The sequence below is a fragment of the Perognathus longimembris genome, chromosome 17, assembly GCF_023159225.1.
Source record: "Perognathus longimembris pacificus isolate PPM17 chromosome 17, ASM2315922v1, whole genome shotgun sequence".
Taxonomy (NCBI): domain Eukaryota; kingdom Metazoa; phylum Chordata; class Mammalia; order Rodentia; family Heteromyidae; genus Perognathus; species Perognathus longimembris.
In genome coordinates, this window is record NC_063177.1 from 19,798,052 (window position 1) to 19,820,072 (window position 22,021).

A 22,021-nucleotide genomic window follows, 5' to 3' on the forward strand; every position below is an offset into this window, starting at 1 on the left:
TGGGGCTGGGGGAATTGGTGGTGGGTGGGGACATCCAGCCTTATCCCCAGCCAAGCTGCTTAGTGGTGAAAGCCAGGTTGGAGCAGAATCTTGGCCACTTATGCCTGGGAACTTATCACATCCAGAGCCTGGAGGAAACTGTATTGATCTTACTGGCTATACCAACCCAGGTAGGATCTGGGTGTTTTGTTTTTGGCCAGTCCTGGTCCTTGGACTCAGGGCCTGAGCACTGTCCCTGGCTTCTTTTTGCTCAAGGCTAGCACTCTGCCACTTGAGCCACAGTGCCACTTCTGGCCGTTTTCTGTATATGTGGTGCTGGGGAATCGAACCCAGGGCCTCATGTATACGAGGCAAGCTCTCTTGCCACTAGGCCATATCCCCAGCCCCTTTTGTTTTATTTTTTGCCACTCTGCCCTCTGATGTTGCCCATCGTTGGGCAGGGCTGTGTGCTGAGACCATCCTTCATGATTCCATAGGTCAGTAGGAACCTGGGAGCTGAGCCCAACTTCTCATATGACCTGGCTTCCCAGAGAACAAGAGCCCCATATCTGGGAAGCTAGCAAGGCCTGCACCTGAAGCTGAAAGGCAGAATCTTAGTGAATATTAAGGCACTGGCTTTAAAGAAGGCTGTAACCACCCCAGCAAACCCAAATCAGGTGATTCCTGACTCTTCAAACTAGAATGCCCATGGGGGCTTGGATCTGCTGCCATCTGTCTGTCCCCCTTTTTCTCTCTTACCTCTCCTATAAGCCAGTCTCCTAGCTGGGAATCACACAGGTGAAATGGGGGTAGTCTAAGACAAAGTAGGGTTGGCTGGACCTCTGTAGCCTGAGCCTGTTTCCAGACTCCTGCTTCACTGTCCCCTCTGAAACTGGCAGAGCTGGGCCAGGAGAAGGCTTCCACTGACCAACCATGTAGGGCTGTGAGGAGCAGGAAGGAAAAGGCTGTCGGCTGGTCTCAGGCTACAGCTGTGCTCTAGCTAGCTGATTGACCTTAAACGAAAGTCCCTCTAGGAAGGGCTGAGGCAGCAACACTGCACAGATTGTGAAGATCACACTTGGTCAGATATACTAGTAGGATGTTCTGAGGTGCCTCCCACCTCATACATTCTAAATGAGATGCCTGTGCTCATGAGCCCGGTAGAGGGACTGAATGAATTGTAACTAGACTTTTGCCCTCTAGGTGTCAGTGAACAGTTTGGGGCCTCTGGGGGTGGGTGAAGGTTGGAGGGGTTTTAGGGACCTTGCTGACTCAGCACCAAATGGGCACAGCATCTATAGACCAGCCATGCCCCAAGCCCTGGCCCTGTAGATCTGAGTTGGGGCATTGACTGGATGGAAGCTGAGGCCCAGGTGCTGGCTTTGGCCGTAATCTTGAGCATTGTTTGTCCTGAGCATCACCCCTGAGTTACAGGCCTGCCTATGGGGAGGCTGGTCACTGGCTGCTTTGGCTGGGTCAGGAGATTGGGCTGTGATTGCCCCGGGAGACAGGAGGGGCAGGGGTCATCCAAAGGCCAGTGGGCAGCATTGGAGTGTGTCTCAAACAGAAAAACTAGTAACTTCTCCAGTGGTGTCTGTGGGGACCTCTAGAGGCCATAGAACCGACTGGGGACAAAAGATAGCTTCCCCTGGGTGTACTGGAGGGCAGTACTCACTGCAGGAGGATGGTGGGTGATCAGAGTCAGACTTAGGCCAGCATCAGTGGAAGATGGAGTCTTTGGCAGGGAGAGGAGTGGAAGGAACGTGTTCAAGCCTGGAGAGAGAACTTGGCTTTCTGATGATGTGTCCCAAGAGCAAGAGGAGACTTGGCCAGAGGTCTGGAATAAACACCAGCCTTGTGTGACCCCCACCCCCCTCAGAGCAGTGTGGCAGGTACCAGTCAATTCTGCCTGCTGGAGCCTGACTACTTTCAAACCCACCAGTGGAGGAAGAGGCAGAGGGATGCTTCTGCTCCTCACTTCTGTCTGGCTCCCACTTCCTGGGGGGTGATTTTCAGGATATCAATACCACCTGTGGTGTCTTAGGGCGGCCATTGAAGACTTGGAAACTGGGATCATCAGTCAGCCTCTTCCTTGTCCACAGTGGGAGTGATGCTACAGGACAGGGATGCTGTGGTGATGAGAGACCACGAGGGGAGGGTTTGGGAAATGGCAGGGGTCTGTGAGGGAGCTGCTGCTCAAAGCATTGTCCTTTGAAGCACCGACATCATCTGACCTAGGAATCAGTGAACGTTGGCAGACCAGCCCCAACCTGCTCATCAGGAGATGGGCTCCTGAATTGGATTGAAACAACATTCCCAGTGGATTGGTTGCATACTGCAGTGGCCAAAGCTGTCCCAAGACTAACCTGTGCTCCTGGGGATCTTGCCTCCACTCCTGGAATTGCAGGCTTTGCTCACGCTACTGGTGCTTCCCTGAGCAACAGGTAGCAAGCCTGAGTGGGTGAGAGGCCTAGGCCAGGCAGGACCCTTAGGCACAATACCAAAGAATGGGGTAAGGCGGCTTTGAGACAGGGCCTCCCCTGTCCGGACAGGGGTGACCTTTTGCACCAGAAAGTAGAGCCAAATGGCCTGTTCAGCCCAGCCTACACCACAGACTACGCAGAGGAGGCTGCCCCAAAGGAAGGCTGGGGGCAGGCCATGACTGAGTGGTTCCACAGCGAGGCCACGGGGCAGCAGAAAGGGGCACGCCAGGGACCAGACAGAGTCTCAGTGGACAGCCATGGTGGGATGTGCATCTCTAGCTGCCTTTGGGCCTAGGCCCTAGCTCAAACTTAGAGGACCAGGCAGAGAGCCTGACTATTTCTCTGATTCCTGACAGAAGCTAACTGCCTTCACCCTGGCCAAGCTGATGGCAAGATAATGTCCCCTCTCCTCCATCTTGAACAGATCAGGGACACAGCTCTGGGAGTGGAAGGCACAGAACCTGATGACAGATCCTGAGGAAGACTTCTCTCACACCCTCTCCAGATACTGAGGAAGGTGGGTTTGAAGTGGGCCAAGCAGGTAGGGAAAGGCAGAGCCATTTCCTGAGAAGGCCCAGGGCAGCCAGTTTGAGGAGCCATTCCTTGGGGGAGGGCTCAGGAAATAGAGGAGTCACAGCCGGGTTTGGTTGCTGGGAGACTGGCTAAGGCAAGCCCATGGGTGCAGCACCCTCCAAACTGGTGTCGGAGCCTGCAGATGACTCCCGAGAGGAACGGCCCTGCAGGAAGCGGATGATCTTCTCGATGGTGGCCTCCTGGTACTCGTGGGACCACCTGTGGGCACAGAGGCTGAGTGGGTCAGATTGCTGCAGGCTAGGGCCTGTTTGCTTTACCCACATGTGATTTGCTTGGGCGATTTGTTCTCCCCTTCCCCACATGGGCTCTCGGTTCCCCAGGGCCCAGGGGCTCACTTGATGCCATTGAAGGTAAGCACAGCCTGCATGTCCTCAGGTAGCGTCTGGGGCTCAGGCCACTCAAAGCCATCGATGACAGGTACAATGTTCTTGCCACAGTTCAATGCAGTTACAATCTCCTGGAGAAAGAAGAGAGGAGAGGACCATTGTGGTGGCACATGCTTGTAATTTCAGCTATGCAGTAACAAAGATAGGAAGGTCATGGTTTAAGGCCAGCGTTGCCAAAAAAATTAGCAAGGCTCCATCTCAAAAACAAGCCACAGGGGCTGGGAATATGGCCTAGTGGTAAAGTGCTCGCCTTGTATACATGAAGCCCTGAGTTTGATTCCTCAGCACCACGTATATAGAAAAAGCTGGAAGTGGCACTGTGGCTCAAGTGGTAGAGTGCTAGCCTTGAGCAAAAAGAAACTCAAAGATAGTGCCCAGTCCCTAAGTTCAAGCTCCAGGAGTGACAAAAAATAAAAGAAAAAAAAGATCCTAGTAGAGCTGTGGCTCAAAGTGGTAGAGCGCTAACCCAGGTCCTGACTTCAAGCCCCATGACCAACAACAACAACAAAAGAACAAGATCCTATCTTTAAAAATAATGAAAGGGTGAAGCCCTGGGTTCAAATCCCAGTACTGCCAAGGAAGAGGAAGAGTCCTATAACATTTTCAAGCTTAAGTGTCCTACCCCCAAAGCTCATAGAAGACTTGGTCTGTAGCTGATGGAACCATTGGGAGGTGGTAGACATTTTAGGAGATGGGGCAGGATTTATGATGGATGGGTCAACCTGGATACAGGGGCAGCACCTTGAAGAGTATATTGGAACCCAGGTGCCCCTGCCTCCCTGGCCACCATGAAGTCTGTAGTGTACTTTATCGCACACCATGAGCCATATACTTTTACATGATATTCCTCCTCATACCATGCTGGAAGCCAGCAAAGTCAAGTGATCAAGTGGCCACAGAGAGAGACCTCTAAAACCATAACCCAGGCCAGGTGCCAGTGACTCACACCTGTAATCATAGCTACTCAAGAGGCTGAGATCTGTGGATTGTAGTTCAAAGCCGGCCCAGACAGGAAAGTCCATAAGACTTTTATCTCCAATTAAAACCAGAAGTGGCGCTGTGGCTCAAAGTGGTAGAGTGCTAGCCTTGAGTGCAAAAGCTCATGGACAGTGCTCAGGCCCTGAATTCAAGACCCACACTGATGAAACAACATAATCCAAAACAAACCAAGGACTTGTGTTTTTCCTGGGGTAGAGCTGGCTCAATGCTCCTAAAACCAATAGTTTCCTGAATGATTGAGTGTCTTTTGTTGATACAATGATTCTTAGCCAGGAATGGAGAATGGAAGGGGGTGGGCAGTAGTTTAGAGAGTTTTAGGATAAGGGCTGGTCACTAGAAAGACCAAGATTGGAAGGAGGGCTGGGACTTTCAGGTCCACCCTATGACTTCTGAGGGAAGGTCTGCACACTAAATTCAATCACCAATAGCCAACAATGTAATCCAATCAGGCTTATCAAGAAATAAAACCTCACTCCTTTAATCCTAGCTACTCAGAAGGCTGAGATCTGAAGCCAGCTTGGACAGTAAAGTCCATAAGATGCTATCTCTAATTAAAGACACACACACACACACACACACACACACACACACACACACACACACAACTGAGCCAAGAGGTAGAGAAAGAACAAAGAAAAGCTCCATAAATGCCCTCAACAATAGGCTCTGAAATGCTTCAAGTCAAGTGGGTGGGGCCTGGGAGGACACAGAAGCCAACGGCCTTCTCCCCTTACTTTGCCCATCCATCTCTCCCATTAGAATGGTGTTGAATTGCATCTTTTGTAATAAGCCTCACTAATCGTAAAGTCTTCTCCTTAGTTCTGTGAGGTGTTCTTGTGAAATGAGTGGTGGGGGTGATCATGGGAGCTGCTGAATTTTTATCCAAGTCTGATTAGGGGACCCAGGACTTCAGATGAGCAGCCAGAGCGAGACAGTCCTAGGGGAATGAATGCTGTCCTATAGGACGGTGGAGTCTGATACCACAGTTCTGAATTCAATTGTGGGGCACTCAGTTGGTGTTGCAGATCTGGAGAATTACTTGCTGGCACAGGTGGAAAAACAAAACAACATTATTTGGATACGCCCCTGAATCCAGGTTGACCCATTCATCAGAGGACCTCTGCACCCCTGTATTCCATTTTTTTCTCTAGCTACACCCTATCAAGTCCTGATCCAACTTCCATTAATCTGCACCACAATGGGTCTTTCCTCAACTGCACTTGTTCCCTCTGACTTGTTCTCCATTTAGCCCTTAAAATCTCTGTGAAATGCAAAGCTGGATCTTGCCACATACTACTGAAAAATCCTTTCAGAGTTGAGAACATGGCCCAGGGTATCTTGCCTAAGCTGGCACCAGCGCTCACACCTGTAACCCTAGCTGCTCAGGAGGCTGAGATATGAAGATTTGGGTTTGAAGCCAGCCCAGACAGGAAAGTCTGTGAGACTCTGTACAATTAACTAACAAAAAGCTAGAAGTGGAGCTGTGACTCAAGTGGTAGAGAGCCAGCCTTGAGCAAAAAAATAAATAAAAAAAGCTAAGACATAACTCCCAAGTCCTGAGTTCAAGCCCCAGTACTAGTACCAAAAAAATGAAAAAAAAAAACAATTCTTATTTCTTCCTTTGTAAAGTGAAGATTATAAAACTCCTCTCACACAATTGTTCTGAGAATATTACTTACTATTAATGGCACTCTGGTAAGTTCTTATCAGTTTTGAAGTTTTGGTTTTTTTTCCTTTTAAGAAGCAACCACAGAGATGGGACTTCTTGAGTGCAGTTCATTTGTGGTTTTCTGTATTGATTAGCCACTAAATGTGGCTTTGGAGAAGGGCATATTAAAGCCAGAGGCACTTAGGCACTAAAAAAAATCAACCAAGAAGGATGACAGAAGTTTTGGGACTGGTCCAAAGTAAAGGCAGCCACCACCCTGCCTGCCTTCTCTCTCCATGACTCTGCTGGGACATGGGTGACAAGTTGACTGGCCTTTGAGGAGCCTCTCTATGTGACAGAGGAAGGGAAGGAGAGGCACAGAGAGGAAGGGATGTCACCCCAAGTCCCACAAATGGCCAGCCTAGGAGGGGCCAGACCTCTAATTCAAGCCTTTCAGAGGTCAAGTCTACACATGTTTTAGAAAAACCCCGAGAACTCTCTGTTAAGCATTTTGATGAATTCTGACCCTGCCACACACATTGAGACATCATTCCATCCAGAATTGTACAAAACCAAAGACAATATAAACTTTCCATTGCACAGAGGCTGTTTGTTCAATTAAGGACTATGGCAGGGCTGGGGTGTGGTTTAGTGGTAAACCCTTGCCTAGCATTCATGAGGCCCTGGATTTGAAACACACACACATACACAAAGAGAAAGAGCCATAATGGTTGAATGAGTGTCCAAGAGCACTCTTGCTGAGAACAAAAACTTGATTAGGGTCAAGACTTCTGATAAGTGGATATGCATCAGAATTATTTATCTATTCAATCATTGATTCAATTATTCTATAAACTCTTAAAGTCTCCTTTGCTCCCTGCATGATTTTAGACTCCAGTAGCACAAACAAGGTGACACTTCTCTCTCTCCCACTTGCTACCTACCACCTACTCAAGATCATTAGCTCTGTTCCTTCAGCATCTCTTCTGGCCCCAGGCCTCCTCCCCAAACCAAGTCCAGTACTCAGCCTTCCTATATAGCCTCTGGGACTCTGCTCTCTTTCCCACTTCAGTCTAGACTGCTTTGTTGGAGCCTTTGTCCTAGCATCACTGCCCTGGCATCTCCCTGTCATCGGCTCCCTGTTTCCCAGAGCTTACACACCGTTTCCCTGACTTTTTTTTTTTTTTTGCCAGTCCTGGAGCTTGGACTCAGGGCCTGAGCACTGTCCCTGGCTTCTTTTTGCTCAAGGCTAGCTCTCTACCACTTGGGCCATAGTGTAGCTTTTTTTGTATATGTGGTGCTGAGGGAATGAACCCAGGGCTTCATGCATGCTAGGCAAGCACTCCACCACTAGGCCACATTCCTAGCCCAGTCTCCCTGTCTTTAGACAGGCCATACCTTGTTCCATAGTCCTTACCTGGCTAATGCTGCAATGGACAGTTGTCTCTATATGAGGAAAACTTCAACCAAACAACCACACAGACAAACCTGATTGGAAAAGGTTACCGGTTACCTTAGTGTAATTTCACTTATCATGATGGATGTCCAGCTACCAATGCAACATCACTGAACATGAAGTTGAAAAGAGATGTAGACAATCACTTGTGGTATCAGCTGAACCCTGAATCCAATATTCTCCTACCACCTCCCCTTGCACATCCTCAGATCTGTCATGGACACAGCATACGTCTTGGGAAAAAGCATGAGCCCTGGTGTCAGAGTTCAAAGCCAAGCTTTTCTGACATCTGCACTAGCAATCTGGCGATGCAGGAATTATTTTGCTTCTCTATGCTTCAGTTTCTTCATCTGTGAAATGGAGAGAGTGATACCAGCCCTGAATGTGAGCTGGGACACCTTTATTACTTCTCTCATGCTGTTACCCTGCCTAGGATGGCTTCTCTTCTATTCACCTATGTTCTTAAGACTCTTTGTAAGTCCGGCTTCCTCCATGAGGCCTTCTGTGATTATTCTGTCCTTAGTCTCCCTTCTCCATATTCCTATGGAAAGTGAGAAGTTTGGCTACCAGGCCTAGCATTTCTACCAATTTGTACATCATCTAGTCATTGTGAACACATTTGTGTGTGCGTATATGTGTGTGTGTAAGAGAGTATATGTATAAGACATGAGGTTTTGCTATGTTGTCCAGGTTGGTCTTGAACTCATGGGCTCAAGCATTCTTCTGCTTTAGCTCCTAAGTAGTTAAGGCTATAGCTACATGACATCTCACTGTCACATGTTTGTTGTCTCAAAAGCTTGAGGATAAGGGCCTCAGATGATTATTCCATCCCTCAGTCCCACCCCCAATTCCCACTGACTGATGAACGATTGATAAGAAGATGTGATATAGAGCCATCTTGTCATGTCTTTTGAAAGTAGTCTACTTTCCCTCTACATGCCATGCATGGAGACACAGTGGTAAAGTAAACCAACACAGTAGCCATAATTGTATTAATAAAATTGCTATCATTCTTCAGCCATTACTATGTGCCAGACATTCTATTAAGCAATTCACAATTGAGCTCTTTTAATCCTTGCCTTGTAATAATACCCTAAGAGACTTAGGTACTCTTACTGCAAAAACCCTATTCCAGTTGGAGCTATTCCAGATGAGTGCAGAAAAGAAGGGCTTAGGCCTAGTCCCTTTTGCCCCAGGCCAATGCTGTTACCAGAGAGATCCAGTATAGCACCTACCTTGTGCACCCAGTCCTTGCAGTCATGGTCCTGCATGCACTTGTCCAGGGCTCCAGCCGACAGCACCAGCACAAAGTTGCGGGCCCCCATGACACTCTGGATGAGCTTGTCCTCGAACTTGCCTGCTTCCAGCTTCTCCACATCGATGAAGACACTGAAGCCATGCAACTGCAGGTGCACCTTCAGGAGGCTAAAGAGGAGTCTGGTGTTGGCCATCATGGTCATGCCCAAAGCTCCAGGCTGTCTGCCTGTCCCTTCTTACCTGGCCAGCTGGGAGCCCGAGTTCCTTCGGTAGCTGATGAAAACATCTGGAGTGTCCCCACTGGGCTTGCTGCCACTACAGGGCAGTGGGGAATGCAGCATTTCTGAGGCCAGCAAGAGAGACAGCATGGTGAGTGTAACCCTTCCCACCATACACTGTGAGTTACATCATCACTTAGGGACCTAGCCCCCTGTCCACCCAGACTTCTTAGCCCAGATTGGGCAATGTGACTTGCTCTAAAAAGGGTCAGTCAGGGCTGGGGATATAGCCTAGTGGCAAGAGTGCTTGCCTCGTATACATGAGGCCCTGGGTTCAATTCCCCAGCACCACATATACAGAAAATGGCCAGAAGTGGCGCTGTGGCTCAAGTGGCAGAGTGCTAGCCTTGAGCAAGAAGAAGCCAGGGACAGTGCTCAGGCCCTGAGTCCAAGCCCCAGGACTGGCCAAAAAATAAAAATAAAAATAAATAATAAATAAGAAGGGTCAGTGAGTGAAAGGTAAGGCCTTCAGGAAGGAAGGCCCTACAGAAAGGAAGGCTGTCATCACTGATAAATCCCCTCTCAGAAGGCAAGCACTGTGTTGGGTGTGGCGATACAGGCTTATAATCTCAACTGCTTGGGATGTGGGGAAAAGATCATGAGTTTTAGGCCAGCCCAGGCAAAGTTAATGAGATTCTGTTTCAAGAACAAAATGCAAAAACAAGCTGGGTACCAGTGGTTTATGCCCATAACCATGACTACTTGATAGGCTGGGAATGGGAAGATGGCAGCTCAGGACTAGCTTGGGCATAAGAGCTACAGACCCCTACCTTCTCAGTCCAGAGCTAGAAGCAGTAGTTCATGTCTTTCCAAGCTATGTGGGAGGCCATGTCTTTAGGTGGTGTGTGTGTGTGTGTGTGTGTGTGTGTGTGTGTGTGTGTTTGTGTGTCCTGGAGCTTGAACTTACACTTTCCCTGAGCTTTTGTGCTCAAGGCTAGCCCTTTACCACTGGAGCTATAGCTCAAATGCCAGTCCTGGGGCTTGAACTCAGGGTCTGAGCTCTGTCGTTGAGCTTCTTTTGCTTAAGGATAGTGCTCTGCCACTTGAGCCACAGCGCTATTATTGGAGATAAGAATCTCATGGACTTTCCTGCCCAGGCTGGCTTCAAACTGCAATCCTGAGATCTCGGCATCTGAGGTAGCTCAGTAGCTAGATAGATCTCAGTAGGTAGGCTTGCAGGCCTGAGCCACCAGCGCCCAGCCACTTCCAACTTTTTTTTTTTTTTACAGTTAATGGGAGTCTTGGATTTGTCTGCCTAGGATAGCTTTGAATCTCAATTCTCAGTCTCCTGAACAGCTGGAAAAAGCATGAGCTACCAGCCCTCGGCTCTTTTTTTGAGGGGGGGGGGCGGGGGGTATGGGAGGTCTGCATCTCGAGATTGTAACTCAAGACTGCAGCCATGTTCATTCTTAACTTCCAGTTTATATGTAGTTTGACAACCAGGATATAGCATAGGATTAACTAAGGTTTAAGAAAACAGGAAGGCCCTGAAATTGGTAAATAACAACAGGCAGTAAAACAAGATACTGGTTGAATGTTTTACATAAAACAGACTCTTGTTGACATAATAAAGCATCTCGGGATTAGTACTGTCCTTCAAGTAAACCATGTCCTTGCAAGTCCTTTAGATAACAACATAGCCAGAGGTTAGGATGAACTTTGTTGTTGGCTCCCTAAGCCATGACCTTGCACACCCTTGATTCTTTTTGTTTTTGAGATAGGGTCTTACCATGGCCTGAGCTAGTCACAAACTCTCAATCCTTCTGTCTTTACCGTTCCTCACTGGGATGATAGACATGTGCCACCATACCTGGCTAAAAGGTTTTCAAAGCTGATTAAAAATAATTTTTTTTGAACTCCCACTTCACAAAATGGCAGTAGAAATTAATGAAGTAATAGGTTAAAAAACATAATGCAATGCCTGGTATATATTAATTGACAATAAGTATGAACTAAAGAATCAGTAGGTCTGGGAATATGGCCTAGTGGCAAGAGAGCTTGCCTCGTATACATGAAGCCCTGGGTTTGATTTCCCCAGCACCACATATATAGAAAATGGCCAGAAGTGGTGCTGTGGCTCTAGTAGTAGAGTGCTAGCCTTGAGCAAAAAGAAGCCAGGGACAGTGATCAGGCCTTGAGTCCAAGGCCCAGGACTGGCAAAAAAAAAAAAAAAAGAATCAGTAAATTAAAGTAAGTTTAAACCAAGAGAGTTTCTACATCCCTTCATAAACTGTTGTCTACTAAGCTACATCCCCTGTGCACTCTCCATGTGCCATCCACGCACCCCATCCACTGCCCTATCTGTTTCTCTGTCTCTCTTGTGCTGGTATTGGGGCTTGAACTCAGGGCCTGGGCACTGTCCCTTAGACTTTTGCTCAAGGCTAGCACTCTACCACTTGGACCCTACCACCACTTCCAGCTTTTTTGCTGGTTAATTGTAGATAAGAGTCTCACCAACATTTCTACTGGGCCTGGCTTAGAACCTTGATTCTCAGATCTCAGCCTCTTGAGTAGCTAGGATCCCTGACAGTAGCCACCAGCACCCAGCAGTCCTACCTCTTGCTACTCTTGCACAAGCTGCCGTCTGCCTGGGCTGCCCTTCCTGCTAGCCCTATCCCTCTCCCCCTATCCCTCAAGATCTGGCCAGGTAGCCCCTCCCCACCAAGTCTAGTGGATAGGATAGGTGGTGCTTCCCCTGGGCTGCCAGGGGAGTCCTGGGCAGGCTTCCTGCTAGTATTACCTGCCTATTAACAGACCTGCTGACTCCTATCCTGCTACCCAACTCGGCTGGGTAGTTTTTGAAGACAAAGCGTGTCATATTCATCTTTGCATCCTCAGAGCCCATCTGGACCCAATGTGGTGAGGGAGGCCCTTCGGCCTCCACCCTGGGTTTCTCCTCATTCCTCTAAGACCGAGTCGGAGCTGGGTAGGACTCCAGGCTGACCTCTGGCGGCAGAGATGATGCGTGTTCGGTGCACGCCCAGACGGATGCCACAGTCCTCCAGCAGCTGTTGCTCTGACACTCGGTGCAGGAGGGATCGGTCCAGGCCACAGCTGACCAGACCATAGGTGTACTGGCGGAAGCGAGGGTCCAGGCTGCCCAACCAGTCTGCCAGGTTGCTGCGGTCGCACGTAGCATAGTTGGCAAAGGTCTTGAGTTCAGTGAGCTCCCTAAAGAACCTGCACCCCACAGATCAGAAGCTGAGGTTCCCACTTGGATCTGGCTGGTGAGGGGTGGGGGTGGGGGTGGGGGTGAGGGGTCTGTTAGGTCTGAAAGGGTCAGACTGGGCTGGCAGGTGAGGTACTCCCTACCTTTTGCGAGTGATGCTGGATTTCATGCCCAGGTCGGTCTGTAGTTCCTCCTCTGTGAGCCGCAGAAGCAGATCGCCATCGACCTGCTGTTCCTGGGGGGACAGGGGGGCTGGTGTGAAGCAGGCTCCTCTCCTCCACCCCCAAACTCCAGATGCCAAGAAGGGAACTGGAGGGGGCAGTGGAAAAGGCCTCCCCACTGTCCTACTCCCGGTCCCTAAAAGGCCATCTCAGCGCAGCAGGCCTGAGGGGTGCCAAGGGACCCAGTTGCCTGTGCCCAGAGCACTCTGGGAGAGATTGGGGCCCCATGACATCTGAGGAGGCATCACCCTCCCCTCAAAGCTCTACCCGGAAGCACTCGCAGTACTGGGAGAAGCCGATCTGCTGCAGCCACGTCTGCACCTCAGCCTCCTTCCAGCTGGCCACACAGGGCAGGATGCGCCGTGGCACCTCCTCGCCCAGCAGGCGCAGGGCGCGCTTGGCCAGCGCTGAAGTGGTGCCATTGGTGGAGTAGGAAACCAGGCGTTTCAGGCTCTGGATGGCGCCGATGTCGCTGAACACCTAAGGGAGGGGGGAGATGGGAGGGCTAGGGTCCACCAGGTACTACTCAGCCTCTCCCTGATGGGTTCACACCTGTCCCTTGCCTTCCAGCCCTGCTGTCTACCCTGGCCCTGCCGCCATTCTGTGGTCCAGTTCTGGGTGTTCTTCCTCATGAAGCTCACTGGGCTTTGAACTCTAAGCCTCAAAGGAGAGCTCAGCTTTTTCACTTAAGGCTGAGGCTCTGCCACTTGAGCCACACCTCCATTTCAGGCTTTGCTGGTTAATTGGAGAAAACAGTGTCTTGGGTTTGTCCATCCAGGCCAGCTTTGTACCTAGATTCTCAGATCTCAGCCTGTCAAGTAGCTAGGATAAAGGCATGAGCTACCAGCTCCAGCTCCCAGTTTCATTTGACTTTTTGGCCAACAGTCCCTTACCAGTCCTTATCACACCATTCATCTGCCCTGGGGCTCAATCTACTTCTAGCTCACCTCATACATCTACCAAGGGTCTCATACCTTAGGTCTCACCTATGACACTTCCAAGTCCTTAGTTCTTCTGGTTTGCTCATGAGAATTCTACTCATCCATTGACATTCAAGCTGCTTAGTGCCTTCTCCATGAAGCTCACCTTGATTTCTTCATAGCCAGGTCCACACCTCCAGTTAGAACTAGTACCATACTCCCAATGCCACTGTCACTAACTGATAAAGCAAGCATCTTCCACTGAATTATAAGCTGGGGACATGTCTTAGTGCCCCTATACCTGGCATAAAAAAGGACATGGGACAGAGGTTCAACATCTTTGCTGAACTGCACTCACTTGGCCTCGATAGAAAAGAGGTGATAAAACTAATAGGGCTATTGTGCAGATCCAGTGTTTAGGGCCCTTGCTTCCTATTCTCCAAGTCTCTTCTCCTAGGACAAAATGATGTGTTTTATGGGCTAGTCTTCCCATGGCTCAACTCTGGGGCACAGAAGGAAGAGTCAAGGTCTTTACACTGGATGTTCAGAGAGGCCTCAGAAACTCCTAACTATATCTATCTATCTATCTATCTATCTATCTATCTATCTATCTATCTATCTATCTGAAATGAAGTCCATGGAGGGAAAGTCAAATATTCAAGGTCATTAGCAAGTTCAAGCAGCAGGCACAGATTGTGGTTTAGACCCTGGCCATGAGGACCCTTTAGGATTTAAATGAGAGTTCTTTGGCAAACACACTGATGTCCTACCCCCCACCCCACCCCACCCCCGCAATCATACCTCTGTCTCTAGCTCTTGTCTCCTTTCTAGACTCTAGACCCAGGCAGCACAACCACCCACTTAAGTGGCCCAATAGGGTGTCTCTCTGCCACCTCAATCTCAACATGTCACACCAAAACCACTCTTTTTTTCTCCTTCATACAGACTTGACTGTCCAGTTTCCTTTGTCTGTGTTCATGGCCTGACCTACCTTCAGCTATTCTCTCTCTTCTCAGGCACCAAGTTCTAATCCCGCCTCTTAAACACTTCTTGACTCTGCTTCCTTCTGCCACGGCACACAACCATGCCTCTGCAATCTTAATTTCCCAGACACCACGGCAGCCTCCCTCCCTGTTGGTTGCCTCCAATCTTTCCATTCCTTGCTACATTTCTGCACAGCAACCAGGGTGATCTTTGTGGGAAAAGAAAAAAAAAAAGTGTGTTGCCTGCTTTAAAACTTCCTTGTGTTTTTCTCTTGCCCCGGGAGGCTTCAATGCCTTCAATGCCAGAATGACTGGCTCCTCAATCCAGTACACACACTGTACAGGAGCTTGAACTCAGGGTCTTGCACTATTGCTTTTCTTCCTTAATGCTGGTCCTCTACCACTTGAGTCATGCCTCCAGTGCAACATTTTGCTGGCTAATTAAAGACAGAGTCTTCTAGATTTTTTTTTTTCCCAGGTTGGCTTCAAAACCATGATCCCCAGGTCTCAGCCCTCCTGAGTGGCTAAGCATAAGCTACTGGCACCTGGCTTCACCTAATACTTGCACATCCTTCGAATCCTGGAAAAGTATCATTTCCTCCGGAAGCCTTCCCAGATGCTCTCTAGCCCTGGTTCTCCCCCACCCCCACCCCTTTGCCATCACCTTGGTCTTGCCCTGCAGGCTTTTGATGGCAGCCTCCGTGCATAGGTAGAAAGCCCCAATGCACTGGGCCTCCAAGCGGGACGAGTCCAGCAGCAGCACGAGGCTCTGCAGGTCGTCTGGCCCCCGTCCCTGGCTTGTGTCACTGGCATCCACCAAGCAGCGGGCAAAGCGACCAGGGTCCAGCGAGGCCACAAGCGGCTCCACAAGCGCCAGCGTGCCGGAGCGCTCTACCTCGCGCTCCACCTCCTTGTTGGTGGCCAACACGGCCACAGCCAGGCAGGCGTGCAGCCGCAGCAGCTCGTCCTCCTTGGAGAAAGCGAGCGGGAAGAGCCACTCAGCGGCGCGCTTCTCCACCATGCGCCTCTGCACCGCCTGGCCCCCGTGCAGCGCGCAGTTAGCCAGCGCCAGCGCGCAGTGACGCAGCAGCGCCGGGTCGGTGCGGCGACACCAATACAGGACAGCGTCCAAGCCGCCGGCGGCCACCAGCCTCTGGCACGTCTCCTCTGAGTGCTTGAACATGTGCTCCATGATGCCCGCCACGCTCCGGGCCAGCTCCACGGGTTCACGCTCCTTGGATAGGTTCAGGATCACGCCCAGTCCGATGCGCGCCACACGGTCCCTGCCAGGAGAGAATGCAAGGGAACCTTGGAGGTGCTGCACACTGGGGAGCTTGGCTTGTTGGCTGAAGTGGGGGTAATTTAATCTCTTATGACCTCACTACTATCGTAGGAGACATGGAGACTGCATTATCCTCCCTGGGCCCTCACTCTCACCAGGCTTCTCTGGTTATTAGGGGGTGCTCCACCCTGGCCACTGCCAGCCTCTTCTACAACCCCACCCCCACCCCCGTGTGTGTATGTGTGTGTGTGTACTGGGGTTTGAACTCAGCCTCTCAGTTGCTTTTTCACTTAAAGCTGGTACTCCTCCCACTTGAGCCACAGCCCCACAGACTTTCCTGCTCAGGCTATCTTCAAACTGGGATCTTCAGATCTCAGCCTCCTGAGTATGTAGGATTACAGGCATGAGTTACCCTGCTGGCTGTCTCCTCCCCTGAAGAAGCAGTATGCTTCCAGATCTGGGGCAGACTCCCTGGATCCTGCTTGGCCCTTCCTTGCTACTTTCCAACTGTGGGACCATGGGCACCTTCCCTGTCTCTCCCCTTAAGTTTTGAGGGAACTTAAGAATGAAAACAGACGCAGGTGCTGGTGGCTCACACCTGTAGTCCTAGCTACTCAGAGGTTGAGATCTGAGAATCGTGGTTCAAAGCCAGTCCTGACAGGAAAGTCCATGAGACTTTCAGCTCCAAATAAGCACCAAAAAAGACAGAAGTGAAGCTGTGGCTCAAGTGGTAGCTTTGCACACTAATGCGCAGGGATAGTGCCCAGGCCTTGAGTACCTAATAATAGATTATTATCAGAATTAATGAGATCATCTATACAAAGTGCTTGGCATAGTGCCTGGCACAGAGTAGTAAAACTTCTATAAATGTTAACTTATCATCATTTGAAGTGTCACTTGAAGTGCATCACTCTTAGCCTTGCTTCCAGACTTGCCTCCATCCATGATTGGGCTGTATATACCCATTCACTCAAGAGATACTTGTTGTGAACATCCTGTGTGCCATGCTTTGCACTGGGGAGGCTGATATCAAATGATGACTAAACCTGACTGGGCTTATGCTCATTTCATAAAAAGAAAACCAGCTGGCTACCAATGTCTTATGCCTGTAATTCTAACTACTCAGGAGACTGAGATCTTAGAATCATAGTTCAAAGCCAGCCCAGGAGGGAAAGTCTATGAGACTTTTATCTCCAATTAGCTATCAAAAAGCTGGCTAAAGGGCTGGGGATATAGCCTAGTGGCAAGAGTGCCTGCCTCGGATACACGAGGCCCTAGGTTCGATTCCCCAGCACCACATATACAGAAAACGGCCAGAAGCGGCGCTGTGGCTCAAGTGGCAGAGTGCTAGCCTTGAGCGGGAAGAAGCCAGGGACGGTGCTCAGGCCCTGAGTCCAAGGCCCAGGACTGGCCAAAAAAAAAAAAAAAAAAAAACAAAAGCTGGCTAAAGTAGTAGAGCTCCAGCCTGAGTAAAAAACCTAAGGGACAACTCCTAGGCTCAGCTTCATGGAGGAGGAGGAGGAGGAGGGGGAGGGGGAGGGGAGGGGGAGGGGAGGGGGAGGGGAGGGGGAGGGGAGGGGGAGGGGGAGGGGGAGGAGGAGGAGGAGGAGGAGGAGGAGGAGGAGGAGGAGGAGGAGGAGGAGGAGGAGGAGGAGGAGGGAGAAAGTGAAGAAATAGTCTGATTGATGGAGGAAGAAAAAGGCTTCATAAACATTAAGGCTTAGTGTATCACCCACTGCCTCTTCTCCCCTCTTCCAGCCCTGATCCTTAGTAATCTGAAGCATGCAGAGACTGCACTTACTGGTTTGTTTGTTTTTTTGCCAGTCCTGGGCTTGGACTCAGGGCCTGGGCACTGTCCCTGGCTTCTTTTTGCTCAAGGCTAGCACTCTGCCACTTAAGCCATAACACCACTTCTGGGTTTTCTATATATGTGGTGCTGGGCAACCAAACTCAGGACTTCATGTATGGAAGGCAAGCACTCTTGCCACTAGGCCATATTCCCAGTCCCTTATTGGGGTTTTGTTTGTTTTATACCAGTCCTGGGACTTGAACTCAGGGCCTAAGCGCTGTTCCTGAGGTTTTTTGCTCAAGTCTAGCACTCTATCATGGAGCCACAGCTCCACTTCTGGATTTTTGTGGTTAATTGGAGATTAGAGTTTCACAGACATTCCTCTCTGGTTTGGCTTCAAACCTTGATCCTCAGATCTCAGCCTCCTGAGTAGTGAGGACTGTAGATGTGAGCCACCAGTGTCCAGCTGTTTGTTTTTGACAGTATTGGTGTTTGAACCCAAGGCCTTATGCTTGCTAGATGAGTGGTCTACACTTGAGTCATGTCTCCAAATGCTTTTCCTCTTTTGTTATATTTCAGATAGTATCTCACATTTTTGCTTAAGGCCAGCCTTGACTCTGATACTCCTACCAATGCCTCCTGCATAGCTTGTTTGTTGAGATGGGGATCTTGCTAGCTTTTTGCCAGTGCTGGCCTCAAATTCTTCCCTCCTAATGTCTACCTCTCAGGTGTAATCTGGGATCACACCTGGATCTTGGGAAGGAATTTGATAGCCACCGGCCATGCTGTGCTCTGTCCTTGGTCCTGAAGAAACACTGGCATCAGAATGTGTGCTGTGTCTTAGAACCAAAGATCCCAGTGAGTTGACTCAGTAATTCCAAATCAAGTGAGATCATCATTCTCAACCTTAAAAAATATGAGTAATGCTAGGCTCTGGAGGCTCACACTTGTAATCTTAACCTAATCCTACTCACAGTTCAAAGCCAGCTGTGACAGTACTAGGTCTAACACACACACACACACACACACACACACACACACACACACGAAAGAAAAAATAAAAGAAGGGCTGGGGGTATGGCCTAGTGGCAAGAGTGCTTGTCTTGTATACATGAGGCCCTGGGTTCAATTCCCCAGCACCACATATACAGAAAACGGCCAGAAGTGGCGCTATGGCTCAAGTGGCAGAGTGCTAGCCTTGAGCAAAAAGAAGCCAGGGACTTTGCTTAGGCCCTGACTCCAAGCCCCAGGACTGGCAAAAAAAAAAAAAAGAAAGAAAGAAAGAAAAAAGAAAATAAGAAATAAGAAAAAAAAAGCCAGAAGTGGAGCTGTGCTCAAGTGGTAGAACAAAATCTCAGGGACCTAGGTCCTGAGTTCAAGCCCATGACCTTCACACAAATACACACATACACTGCTGATCCTAGGGTGCTAGCTATACTCACTTCCCAGAGATTCTAGTTATAACTGCCATGACCTACATAGGAAGGCACAGCCACCATCCTGGGCCCACCACACCCTTTGAGTGGTGCCCATTGCCATACACAATTCCTCTAAATTCATGGTCCTTCCCCATCAGGGCATTGACCAATTGGAAGTTATTACTTGATAAACAAGCAGAACCCTATCTTGGTCACAGTTGCCTTATTTCCACTAGTCGCAGGTGTTTGGGTTTTTTTTTTTTTGGTTGGTTGGTTTTTTTAAATGGCAAGGAAAACAGTCCTCCTCTACTGTCATCACACCTGTGAGGAATGCATGATCTAGAAGTGACTCTGGAAACTCTTGTAAGCCTAAGAAGCCTGAGCATTTCAACCACAGACTGGAGTCCTCTGGCATCAGAGAACAAAAGTGAGACTTCAAGGCTCATTTTGACCCCACTTCCTATAACTTGGTGGTTCGTGGAGGGAAGGGGTGAGAACACATGCGCTGGCCCCTGTCCAGTTCTGCAGTTCAGTTTCCTCCACCCCATCCATTCACTCTGGCAGGAAACTTTCTATCAGCAGCTGCTGGATGAGATCATTTCTGTTTGGAGCGAGCTTAAGCAAAGAAGGACACCTAGACACAGGCCCAGGGCTACGGATTGGCATTTGTACTAGGATGCCATTCCCATCCTTGAAACTAAAGATAGGCTCCTAAACCTGTAATCCTAGCTACTCTGGAGGTTGAAATCTGAGGATCCCAGTTCGAAGTCAGCTCCAGCAGAAAAGCCTCTTATCTCCAATTAGGGCTGTGACTCAAATGATAGAATGCCAGCCTCTAGAGGAAAAGCTAAGGGACAGTGCCCAATCCCGGAGAGCTCCAACCCGGGTAGGACGCACAGATGAAGAAAGAAGAAAAAGACTCTATCTCTACAACAACATTCTTTCTCTGTTTCCATTCCTTACCCCACTCACCCTGAGAATAAATCCTCACTCAATCATTAGTTCTTTCTGGATTACTCACTAGACTTGCCCAAGCCTCAGTTTCCTCATTTGTGAAATGGACACACTAATTTCTATCAGAGAAGGTGTAGTGCAGAGTCGACTCATAGATTAGTAGATGAAGTGAGGCAGGTTGAAGACCCAGGCACTCGACAGCCCTCGCCTCCCCTCGCCTCGCCCTCCCCCTCCACGCGTCTCGCGCCCTCACCGGTTCTCGGCTACCAGGATCTGCTCCAGCAGCCTTGCGGCCTGCACGCGCGTCTCCAGCTCCGGCGCCTGCAGCAGCCGCAACAGCAGGTCGAGGCCGCCATCTAGGCGGATGGCGTCGCACAGACCCTGGGCCACCTCGCGGCCCACGGCTGGGAGCAGCCAGGCCTCCTCCACTAGCTGGAAAACCTCGGCTAGGCCCGCGCCCACAGCCCGAGCGGCTCCTGCCTGCTTCAGCGCCGACAGGGCCTGCTGCAGCTCGGGCAGGGCGCGCTCCAGGGCGCCCTGCACCTCGGTGCCCACCCCGGGTGACACCTCGCGGGACCCGCGGCCTCCCGCAGCCCACCACGGGCCCGCGCCGCCACCGCGATCGGTCCCCGGCACCACCAGCCGCTCGGCGCCGGGCCGCGGGTCGGACATGGCGAAGAAGCGGCACAGCTTGTAGGCGGAGAAGAGCAGCGTCAGGACCATGGGCGCGGGCTGGCAGGGAACATCCCTGGCCTTGGGGGGAATCGGGGCCGGGAGAGCGACCCCAACCTTGAGAAAAGGGAGACCCGAGTGGAGGCGAAGGAGAGAAGCTGCGCTGGGAGAGGAAAGGATTCCGGGCCAGGGCGCCCGCTAGACTCTGGGGAGGGAGGGGTGAGGTCGGGCTTTGCGGAGCAGCCACTGGGGAAGGGGGTGCAAACCACTTCGCAGGGAGTGGACGGAGGAGAGTGTGGGAAAGCTAAGGAGGATCCAGGTTCCGAAAGGCAGAGCCAGCAGCAGATAGGACAAAGCGGCCGCTCCAGCTCCGGCTCCACCTAGCTGGGAGAGATGCTCTGCGCCAGCCACGCCCCTGAGCCCGGGGCCGCGGAGTACCCAGCCGAAACCCCGCCTCGGGGTCACGCAGGCTCCGCCCCCTCTGCCTAGGAAGCCCCGCCCCTAGGCCTTCTCCACGCCCACACTCTGGCCCCGCCCTCTTCCTCTTAGTCTCACCCCTTGCCCTGGTGGGAGGGGTGGGAGCAACCCTACCCAGTGTACCCCTCCCTCGAAGTGATTAAAGCAATCGCAAAGTTCCCTAACACAACGTGTGTGTGTGTGGTGTGTGTGTGTGTGTGTGTGTGTGTGTGTGTGTGTGTGTGTGTGTGTGTGTGCTGGTCCTGGGGCTTGAACTCAGGGACTGAGCTCTGTTCTTGAGCCACAGCTCCACGTTCAGCTTTTTGTTGGTTAATTGTAGATAAGAGACTCACAGGGGCTGGGGATATGGCCTAGTGGCAAGAGTGCTTGCCTTGTATCCATGAGGCTCTGGGTTCGATTCCCTAGCACCACATATACAGAAAATGGCCAGAAGTGGCGCTGTGGCTCAAGTGGCAGAGTGCTAGCCTTGAGCAAGAAGAAGCCAGGGACAGTGCTCAGGTCCTGAGTCCAAGCCCCAGGACTGGCCAAAAAAAAAGAGACTCACAGACTTTCTTGCCTGGGCTGGTTTTGAACTGTGATCCTCTCATCTCAGCCTTCTGAGCAGCTAGGATTCCAGGTGCCTGGCTCCCTAACATTTCTAAAGGCCCTTTTATGCCTATGTCTCCTAGAGAAGAAATGGGCCAGATTCACATTCCCTCCCCTCCAGTTACAGACCAGAAAATGTCAGCTAAAAACTCTGTGATGAGCAGGCTTCAGAAGTTTTGTGGCTGGATGTTCTGTGCAAGTGGGAATAGAGGGATCATATGCCTCAGGAGAGTCTAACCTGGGCTGAATGAGCCCACTCTACAGACAAGGGTTCATATTCACTATTTCCTAGGCTAGCTTGAAGACCAGCTTGGAGAGATTTATGTACCTATAAGAAGAAACTAGAAATGAACTTTGTTGTTTTATGATAAAAAAAGAAACTTTCCCCAGAGTGCTTATCATATTTCTTCCCACTCCCCTTTCATATCCCTAAATATACAATGGGCTGATGAGCACCCAGATAGGGATGTG

At 50.4% G+C, this 22,021-nt stretch overlaps 1 protein-coding gene across 1 annotated transcript; it reads right to left on the reverse strand.

Annotated features, from left to right (window-relative positions):
• Positions 1-995: 995 nt before the first annotated feature.
• Sarm1 (sterile alpha and TIR motif containing 1) lies at positions 996-20,680 on the reverse strand. Its single transcript, XM_048366034.1, has 9 exons — positions 20,070-20,680; positions 15,038-15,656; positions 12,738-12,950; positions 12,393-12,484; positions 12,025-12,260; positions 9,043-9,145; positions 8,781-8,970; positions 3,392-3,513; positions 996-3,254 (listed from the first exon to the last, which is right to left on the reverse strand). Exons 1-9 carry the CDS (start codon positions 20,537-20,539, stop codon positions 3,125-3,127), a joined length of 2,175 nt encoding a protein of 724 aa, XP_048221991.1. The 5' UTR covers positions 20,540-20,680; the 3' UTR covers positions 996-3,124.
• Between the last annotated feature and the right edge of the window lie 1,341 nt (positions 20,681-22,021).

What these genes read in the sequence shown, in the direction of transcription:
- Sarm1 (XM_048366034.1), bottom strand. Translation starts at nt 20,539, where the DNA reads ATGGTCCTGACGCTGCTCTTCTCCGCCTACAAGCTGTGCCGCTTCTTC. An exon ending in AGTACTGCGAGTGCTTCCGG is followed by an intron (nt 12,485 to 12,737) that starts GTAGAGCTTTGA and finishes CTGTCCCCCCAG; the next exon opens with GAACAGCAGGTCGATGGCGA. An exon ending in CTTACCTTCAATGGCATCAA is followed by an intron (nt 3,255 to 3,391) that starts GTGAGCCCCTGG and finishes CTGTGCCCACAG; the next exon opens with GTGGTCCCACGAGTACCAGG.